General features: G+C 46.4%; 1 protein-coding gene across 1 annotated transcript; it reads left to right on the top strand.

Annotated features, from left to right (window-relative positions):
- Positions 1–1,269: 1,269 nt before the first annotated feature.
- Positions 1,270–8,586, top strand: EIF4A3 (eukaryotic translation initiation factor 4A3). The gene is made up of 12 exons (XM_065058914.1): positions 1,270–1,583; positions 1,740–1,812; positions 2,484–2,550; positions 3,561–3,623; positions 4,082–4,214; positions 5,300–5,380; positions 5,798–5,939; positions 6,517–6,655; positions 7,157–7,272; positions 7,835–7,942; positions 8,029–8,156; positions 8,384–8,586. Exons 1-12 carry the CDS (start codon positions 1,412–1,414, stop codon positions 8,398–8,400), a joined length of 1,239 nt encoding a protein of 412 aa, XP_064914986.1. The 5' UTR covers positions 1,270–1,411; the 3' UTR covers positions 8,401–8,586.
- Positions 8,587–9,800: the final 1,214 nt, after the last annotated feature.

Raw genomic sequence — 9,800 nt, 5'->3', positions numbered from 1 at the left:
CACAACCAGAATGGGAACAACCGATGTGAAGCACTCAGCCTGACCCATTCAGGCACTCTCAGGCACACTGGGACTGGAAATATTTGTGGGTTTTGTAACAACTTCATTTTACCATATAAAATATTTTAGCTCAGAAGAGTGCCTACCAGGCAGGAGAGAGCCTTCCCCAACAGAAGTGTAAGGGTTTGTTCAGAGATCAGTTAAGTATTCAGGATACCTGTGGTGGGAGGACAACTAAATCTGCCCTCTCTTCAAGGATTAAAAAAAAAAATGTAGGAAGAGAAGAAAAAGGGGAAAAGATGGAAGAAGCAAATCCTGCTGAAATCCCAGATGGGAATGGAGGATAAGAGGGTGCAGCACGCCCTCAGTGAAACCCTCTGCCCCAAAAGCAAATCCAGAGATCCAGCTCTGCGAAAACTGGGTCTCAGTGCTTCCATGACATTGACAGAGAAATGGAAAAGGTGATGAAAAGTAAAGCAAAACATGGGTCCTATTCCTTTGTTCTCTGTTGAGAATCAGTGCTTCCATGACATTGACAGAGAAATGGAAAAGGTGATGAAAAGTAAAGCAAAACATGGGTCCTATTCCTTTGTTCTCTGTTGAGAACCTCTAAATTTTGTTTAACTGCCTGGTCTGATTTAAGGTTTTATAAATGAATCCTTGATACCCCCAGGCTTGCAGAAAAGGTGATATAGTCCAACAGCCAGCCCAAAAGTGCCTGGGGTGTTCCTGGGTCTGGACACCGGCCTTTTACACGGGGAGACAGGCTGTACCTACAGACATCAGCCCTTATGGCTTCCCAAAGGGGGCCACATGACCACACAACCAGAGACCAGGGCCCATCCCCCTCATCGTAAGCAGGGAAGTGAACTCGCATTCCCCAGGCGTAACCTCCATCTCCCTCTTCGCGGCTTTTCAAGAAGGATCTACATCCTCACAGGAGGCGAACAAGGGCCGGCAGCCCAGCGCACTCTGCAGACACTTTGCAGGCCGCACGCCGCGCCTCGCCAGGAGGGGTGGTACAGGTGCTCCCCCTCACCTTGCGCAGGCCCTTGGGCGCCGGGGGGGAGGCCGCGTCGTGCCGATACCGGCACGACGCGGCCTCCCCCCCGGCGCCCAAGGGCCCACGGTGACCAAAGCGCGGGGCACACCTGCCCCTCTGCCCGCGGCCCGCACTCACCGCGCCGCCGCGCATGCGCATGCCGCGCCAACCTTCCCGCCCACGCCCCCTGCGCATGCGCACGCCGCAACTGCCGTCCTTCCCACAGCCCTGGCGCATGCGCACGCCGCGTCCCCTGCCTCACACGCAACTCCGCGCATGCGCAATCCGGCGGTGTCTCGGTGCGCGGCGGCGGCGCCATTGAACGGTGCGTGAGGGGGTGGGCGGTGGGAGAAGGGAAAGGAGTCAACCATGTCGGGGTCGTCGGGATCTGGCGGGACGGGCAGCTCGGCGCGGAAGCGGCTGATGAAGGAGGAGGACATGACGAAAGTGGAGTTCGAGACGAGCGAGGAGGTGGACGTGACGCCCACCTTCGACACCATGGGGCTGCGGGAGGACCTGCTGCGCGGCATCTACGCCTACGGTGCGCGGGGGAGCGGCGGCGCGGGGGAGAGGGAGTGGGGGGTTCGTGGTCGGTGGCGGCGGCCGGATGCGGGGCCGTGCGCCTGCGCGGTGCTGCCGCCGCCTGCTCGGTGGCGGGGCCGCCCCGGCGCGCTGAGGGTAACGACTGCCTCCGCAGGGTTTGAGAAGCCGTCGGCCATCCAGCAGCGAGCCATCAAGCAGATCATCAAGGGGAGAGACGTGATCGCACAGTAAGCGGGGCCGTGCCCTGAGGGGGCTGCGGGCCCGGGAGAGGGGGGCGGGCGGGCGGGCTGGTCACACTCGCTGCCTCAAGCGAGATCTGTCACCCAAGGTCCTGGGCTGCTGCTTGTCAGGATTAGGGAAATCACGTCACGAGCGATACGGGGTGAAATGGGTTAACTTGCACATAGACTGTGATGCTAAGTGTTGTTAATGTCAGATTTATTAGGTTTAGGCATGTCACTGTAATGAAAGTTCTGCTGAGATATTGTGTGTTCTCAGCGAATACGGCTCTGAGACTCTTGGGAATGTTTTCCAGTGAAACCAGAGAAGTATTGGGATAACTTTAGTCTCAATCAAGGAGAAGAGTAAGCAGAAGAAAATCAACTGTATAATAGTCTCTAGAAACAAAAGATATGCATTCCACTGCAGGAAGTGAAAACGCTTGTTGGATAAGGAGTGAATATGCCAGAGCTTGGGACCCTGCAACAGAGTGCTCTGTCCCTGATATTGCAGTTCTCAAAGTTGCCTGTCTGCAGATCACACTGTGTCAGATACGCTGTTGGTAATACTGACTTTCTTGCAGTGAAAGAATGGCAAAGAACAGAGGGTGGAATATACTGAAATTGCTTCTGTTGTTTGTCCAGACATCCATAGTATTCACCAAACATCTGTTTCTCAGGTCACAGTCAGGAACAGGGAAGACAGCAACGTTCTCCATCTCTGTACTGCAGTGCCTGGATATACAGGTAATGTCATAGCACATACTAAAAACATTTTTTATCTAAATTGGTAGAGTGTTCATCTTAAAAACCTTCGTTTTTAGAGTGAGTAAATGAAGCTGTACATTGAGATCTTTTTAAACATGAGCAGTGAACTTCATACACATTTCTGATAAATAATTTCACCTGATTCTACTCTGTAGTAATTTATCTGTTAAACCCACCTTCAGATAAAGTCCTGTAATCATAAAGTTAGCTTAAACAGCTGACCTCACATACTTATTAGAGGGCTAAATTAATCTCTCAGCAGGCAGAATTGTCCTCAGTCTTAACAGCATCAGCAATATGTCTGAAGAGTTGGCGCACATTGCACAGAATCAAACCTAGATGTTTGACTGACAGATGTTTGTGATAGGTGCATTGTGTCCATTCAATTTTTTTTTTAAGTATAACTTGAGTGTGTAGATGCTGTTGTGTAAAATGATGATTTTCTGTGGGCCAGTATCCTCCTAAATAAAGCTTAGATTGTTCACCTGTAACTGCCTGGGGACATAGAAATAAATGTTCCATGTTCTAAATGAAAAGTCACCCTCATTTCTGTAAAGTGCTCATAACATCTTTCAAATGTGACACTTTAAAATGTGATCTTGGAATTCTTGTGCAATGCCAGGTTTTCATCTGAACTGAACATACCAACTTGAAGTGATTTAAATTTGTTTCTAATCTTTTGCACGAAAATTACACACTTTTAGAATTGTTTTCAGAAATTAGGTTGGACTAAAAAATGAGCTTTCAACTGCTTAAGTGCTGTTTCGTCAAAAGTAACTTAATTAAGAGGCTGTTAATGTGTAAATGCTCTGTGTCAGAAGAGCTTTCTAGGTGTACTCACCCTTGCAAACACTAGGTTTTAGCACAAAATTCTATAATTAATCCTTCAGATGTGACATTTCAGAGAACTGGAGGATCCGTAATCTCTGTTATGCTTGGATGGTAGCTGCCCTGTGATTAACTGCCATGTGATCTCTTGTCGTAATCAGGTTCGTGAGACCCAGGCATTGATCTTGGCACCAACTCGGGAGCTGGCTGTGCAGATTCAAAAGGTAGGAGCATTTAAATCGCTATCTGTAAAGCAGTTGCAAGGCTTGGGACTGGTTCTCAGGTGTTCTCTGGCATGGCTGAAAGCACAGCTTCCGCTTTTTTGTCCTGTTCCTGAAAGGAATAAAGAATTTTGATAAAGGGCTGTTTTTCTCTGCTGCTTTATATCTGTTCTTGTTTACCTTTGACTGCTAGCCAATGTAGTCATGTTTTACACATTCCTAACTGAATTTTTAAGGACAGCACTTTTAAAGCAGTTGTGATCCCTGTGGAATTGAGTTCCCAGTGTTTGAAAGCCTGCTGTTGAGGGGGTTTGGGCAATGGACATAAAAAAATTCCTCTAACTGCTTGTGCTTACATTTCTTTTAAAAAACACTGCATGGCTTTGCAGACATGCATCTCTTTACAAATACAAGCTTCATGAGAGCTCAGTTAATTAAGCCATTCCTGTGTATTAACACAGGGTCTTCTTGCTCTGGGAGACTACATGAATGTCCAGTGTCATGCCTGCATTGGAGGGACCAACGTGGGTGAAGATATCCGAAAACTGGATTATGGGCAGCATGTTGTTGCTGGCACTCCAGGCCGTGTGTTCGGTAAGATGTGGGAGGCTATGTCACCTCCAGGTTCAGACCTGATTTGGGCCATGGGAACCTCCTGCAACTTCTGTGCACTTAAATTTGAAATAGACAGCATTAATGTAATCTCAATGTGAAGTGTAACAAGGTAACAACTCACTGTGGTAATAGCTGGCAGAAGTTAGAGGGATGTCAATGGGGATAGTATTTGGATTTTCTCTGTTTAAATTTTCCTTTTCATTGTTGAAGTGTTTCTTTATATGTTGGTGTGCGAACAAAGAGTATTTTTTTAAGGAGAAATATTACAATCCCAGGAAATACTTCAGAATCCTGAAAGAGACAAGAGTTGGGTCTATTTGAATGTCAAAGTTCAGTCCACATTTTCTGTTCGCTGGCCATCACTCTCTCTTTATTAAATCAGGTTCACCTGCAGCTGGTACTTTCTGGTTACGTTACATGAAAATTTCTATATTTATTGTTCATGGCAGTTAACACAGTGCTAGTGTCATCCCTCAAGCACACATCTTCTGGATCTCTGAGAAACAGGCAGTAGTTTCTTACACAAGCACCCATCACTGGAAGAACATAGAGCTAGTCTTCACAAGCAAGAGAAAGAAGAAGGAAAAAAAAGGCAGCTGCCAAACTGGGCTGGCTTGGAACAGCACACTTAATAGCAAATACTTTCCTATCATGGTGTTAAGGGATTCCACAAAGCCATGTGCTCTTTCAAACAGGATGTAGATTTGACCAATCTGTTGACAAAAAGTTCATATAGCATTTGGCATTTCTCACATCCAGCTACAGTTGCTGTGGAAGACTGGGTCATCTGTCCTGTGCAAGTAGCAAATAGTTTCCCACAGCTTGGACTTGTAGAGCTTCCCTGCAGTCAGTCCTGCCTTAGCCAGGCCACAGAGACATCTCCCTAGGCTGCAGGGTGCAGTGGGCATGCTGTGGCCCTTGGGTGTGCCTTCTGTCACCAGTCTCTGTTGGCAACAGGGGAAGTGCCTGCCTCTCCTCCACCAAAATGCTCTGGCAGTGGCCAGGAGCAGTGTAGGCTTGCTTGCTTTCAGAGCCTTTTCATCTTACAAGGTGAAATCTTACAGATATGATTCGTCGACGAAGTTTAAGGACTCGTGCCATCAAAATGCTGGTTTTGGATGAAGCAGATGAAATGCTTAATAAAGGTAAAATATTTGTCTCCCTTTTACTTCCATTCTCTGCACCTCTTTGTGATTCTGTGGTGTCCCAGATGGCAGTCCCACTTCTAGAAATAATTGTTTTTGTCAAAGCTAGACCATTATATTCATTGTAGGCTGTAATAGGTTAAAATAATATGTCTTCTCTGATTTAGTTGTAGTGTACTTTTTGATAGTTACAAATTTTAGAGGGGCTGCGGGAGGACCTGCTGCATACTTTACTGTGGATGTTTGGGAAAATTAGGAAGGTGTGAGCAATATGTGACACTGGCTTTGAGTTACTGATTCACTCATTAATGTTCATCTTGTAGTGTAGGCCTAATACTGAATTCCAGATCAAATTGTGAAAGAGCAGCATATTTGGAGATCTGCTAATTGTTCTGTGCTACTTGATTTGCTTTTCAGGTTTTAAGGAGCAGATTTATGATGTGTACAGATACTTGCCTCCAGCTACACAGGTGGTTCTGATCAGTGCCACGTTACCTCATGAAATTCTGGAGATGACCAACAAATTCATGACAGACCCCATTCGCATTTTAGTGAAACGGTGAGTTTCCTTGGGAAAAACAGAAGCTCTAAAGTTGGTCTAGCCCTGGGTGTTTCACAGTATTAACTGATTTAAATGTGCAGAGTCTCTCTCTTGTTCCTTCTCACTGTTGCAGTTTACCTAGGTGTTTGCAGACATCCTCATGTCCTGTTTTCCAGCAGAGGCCAATTCGTCTTTATCCTTGTGTAGCTCTGTTTGCTGCTGCTCAGCCTGACTGCCCTTTTGCCCTCTCATCCTCCCTATGCGGTCTCTTCTGGAAATTTACTTTTCACACCTACCTAATTCCCATGCTTCTCCAGAGGATTTTTCTAGGCCTTGTCCATTGATTTCCTATCATATTGCAAACCAAAAAAGCCTTTAGCTGACTGATCCTGAAAACTCTCGGAGGTATAGCTTATGTCTGGTGGTGTCACAGGTCCTCATGCACTGGAACTCAGCAGAAGTCAGGACAAATAGACCCAGCAACCCTCAGCATGTGGGGTGGAGGTGTGATCTCTGCTGAAGCACACCCAGCCCTTCTAACTGTGTTGTGTGTGCACCTACTTGTGGTATGGTACAGCTGTTTTTCTTCCTACAGTGATGAGTTGACCCTTGAAGGAATCAAGCAGTTTTTTGTGGCTGTGGAGAGAGAAGAATGGAAGTTTGACACCTTGTGCGATCTCTACGACACGCTCACAATCACCCAGGCTGTCATCTTCTGTAACACCAAAAGAAAGGTACAGCAGCAGCCATCAGATGGGCATTTACTTTCAGAGCGTGACTCAGGAGAATGCTAAGACAAATCCACTTAAGAGGGTTGGGTTGCTTCCCCTTTTGGGAATAGTTTAGTAAGAAGAGAAGTTAAACATCTGTCTTTGGGATGTGCCTAGCTTAAACAACTTGATGTAGGCAGACATGATATAGTTGGCAGGGGTTGCCTTTTTAGAGAAGTAGAACTTCTTATTCTTCTCATTGCTTGTAACCCCTGAAAGAAAGCCAGACTTTCTGAATAAATGCTCTTCAGTCCTTTCCTTTCAGGGCTTTTGTAGCCCTGTATCATGTAGCTGATACTTTGTAAGGATTATTTACTTCATCTGGCTCCAGAATGCTTGTTAAAGTGTCTTTCAGTCCTTAACAGCAAACGTTCTCCAGTTTCTGCAAACATTCTCGAAGCCCAAGTCATGCATTTGGCTATGCTGAGCAAAGTGCTAACCCAGGCTGCTTGGTTGTGTGCACAGGTAGACTGGCTCACAGAGAAGATGAGAGAAGCCAACTTCACAGTTTCATCCATGCATGGGGACATGCCACAAAAGGAGAGAGAGTCCATCATGAAAGAGTTCAGATCTGGCGCAAGGTAAATGCCTTCAACAGTGTTGCTTACAGCATTGCTACCTCAGGGCAGGATTTCTTCTAGTGTCTGAAGGGAACAGGCCTCAGAAACCCATAACAACCTCTCTTCTGAAGGCCTTGTTCAGGTCAAATTAGGAAGAAGTCTGAATCCCCTCTATCCCTTTCTGGTGTTGCAGGGTTGGGAGGTTGCCACTTTCCAAGGAGGGATGCTTATACTTCAAGGCATAGAATTACTCAGGTTTATGTTGCTGAAGAGGTTGGGAATTGCTGCATTTGAAATAAGGGAAAAAATATTTGGGCTCTGTCCTCTGTATTTTAAACTTAAGAGCATCATATTCTTTCTGAAAGATCAACACTGTCTTGGTACAATCTGTGTTCACTGAAGTTTAGTCATTCTGCTTGGGACAACTTTTCTTGCAGCAAAAATGTGAATGATGCCATTGTGCTGTGGACAGGGAGAAGTGCAGAATAGCAGGGCATGCCCTGTGCTGGTCACCACAACTTCTCAGCTCTCACACCCACCTCAGCAGGGTGGAACAGCCGTAACTGTCCTCTTCTCTTTGCAGCCGAGTCCTTATTTCAACAGATGTTTGGGCTAGAGGCCTGGATGTGCCTCAGGTGTCCCTGATCATCAACTATGACTTACCCAACAACAGAGAACTCTACATACACAGGTAAGCTTGGCCTTCACATGTGGCAGTGTGGCTGGGTTACCCAGTCCCAAGGTGGCTCCATTCTCTCTTTCTTTCTGCCTCCACAGAATTGGCCGGTCAGGCAGATATGGCCGAAAAGGTGTAGCAATCAACTTTGTGAAGAATGATGACATCCGCATCCTGCGAGACATCGAGCAGTACTACTCCACCCAGATAGACGAGATGCCCATGAATGGTGAGTGCGGGCCAGGCCCGACGAGGCTGCTGCCCTCCTCCTTGTGCTGCATTGGAAGAGAAATGCCAGATGCTTTGTTTTGCCCCATGTCTCATTGCCAAGCCTGACCCATCCTTGTTTCCCCTGGGGAAGAACCTTGGAACAGCAGTAGGTGCGCTGTACTGCTGGGCTGTGGCTCTCTGCACACATGGTGCTTATTTACGTTCTCTCATTTTCTCTTATTGCAGTTGCTGATCTTATCTGAAGATCCGTGTTTGTACTGTTGGGAGTTGTACTATTTGGTAGCCTCCATAATTCTGTTTTGGACCCACATATTTTTACCATATTGCTGGTTGTATGTTCTTGAGTTGAGCTGCACTTGGGAACTTGTGTAAATAATGTCTTTATTCCTGCCCATGTTTTTCAATTAAAAAAGTAAGTTTTACCATAACCTGTGCTTAATTACTTTAATCCAAAATAACAACAGGCAGGGAGTTCTGAGGTACTGCCATACTTGGCTAACACAATTAAAAAAATATTGGACACTCACTATACCTAGGCTCATAAAATACAGGGCTTCCTGTTCTCCACTCTTTAATTGTTGCTGTGCTACCTGCTGTATGTTTTTAGTTTCATTAACTTAACTTTAAGGATCAGCCATCTACAGGAAAAATCTGTGGCCTGTCCCTAGCCTGCCCTAAGAAAACTGAGTTACAAGATAGCCAGAAGTTTCCTATTGTTTGTGCTCTTCTGGACCACAAGTCACATCACTTGTTGCCCTGCATGAGTATTTCCCCTCCCAAGGAACCCAGGGACTTGAGCAAGATGTTTGTGAGGGTGAGTGTCTCTTTAACTTGATGCCAGCTGGAGAAATACATTCTGATCAGCATTTCCTGAAGTAACAGAAAGAGCAAGTATCTTTTGTCATCTTCACCCTTTTGTGATGCTGTAGCTTGTTACATCTTCCAAGTCATCTCTCCTCATTTGTCTCCCTGCAGCAGTATGCTATACTTTGCCAGCCAAAGGATCTTGCGTGTAGCCTTCCTACCTAGCTCTGCTGTGTTCTTTTTGAGGGAAGAGTTGGCCAGAGCTATAGTGCTGGTGTGTTATCATGGTTTACTCTATGCTTTTTCTGTTTTTTGCTTGCTTGGGGAAGACAGGGGAAGCAAGGCCCCAGTATACCCACCAGGTTTCTCAGAACTGGAGCAGCTCTCAGAGCCCCTTTCCTGAGTCAGTAGCAGAGTAGCCCTAGGTAGAGAAAATGTCTGTCATCTCCTTTATGCCCCTTTTCTGTTTCCCTAGTGAAGTTCCTCTGTTATTCTGCACAAGTCTGGTGTTCTTAACAGTACATAGGCAAATGCTGAGAAATACTAACCTTATCTTACAAGCAATACTAATTGTGAGCCAGCGTTCCTCATGTGCACACATACAGTGTGTGCTTGCACCACCCATACAAGGCAGCGGTCAGTGCTTGCACAAATAGCACCACTTCTGTCCTATTCTTCTCTGGCTGATCAGGATGGTCTTTTAGTGAGAAGTACACACACACAAGCTGTTGATCCCTCCAGCAGCTGAGCAGGGAGGCTCTGTTTACCCAGTAGTGCTGAATCCACTCCAGTAGCCAGTTCAGCCCACCCTTGCACACACCTGCTGTGGATGCCCTCA

Source organism: Columba livia, chromosome 3 (assembly GCF_036013475.1).
Source record: "Columba livia isolate bColLiv1 breed racing homer chromosome 3, bColLiv1.pat.W.v2, whole genome shotgun sequence".
Lineage (NCBI taxonomy): Eukaryota > Metazoa > Chordata > Aves > Columbiformes > Columbidae > Columba > Columba livia.
Note: the sequence above shows the minus strand (reverse complement) of the source record. Positions and strands in the feature narration are given on the sequence as shown.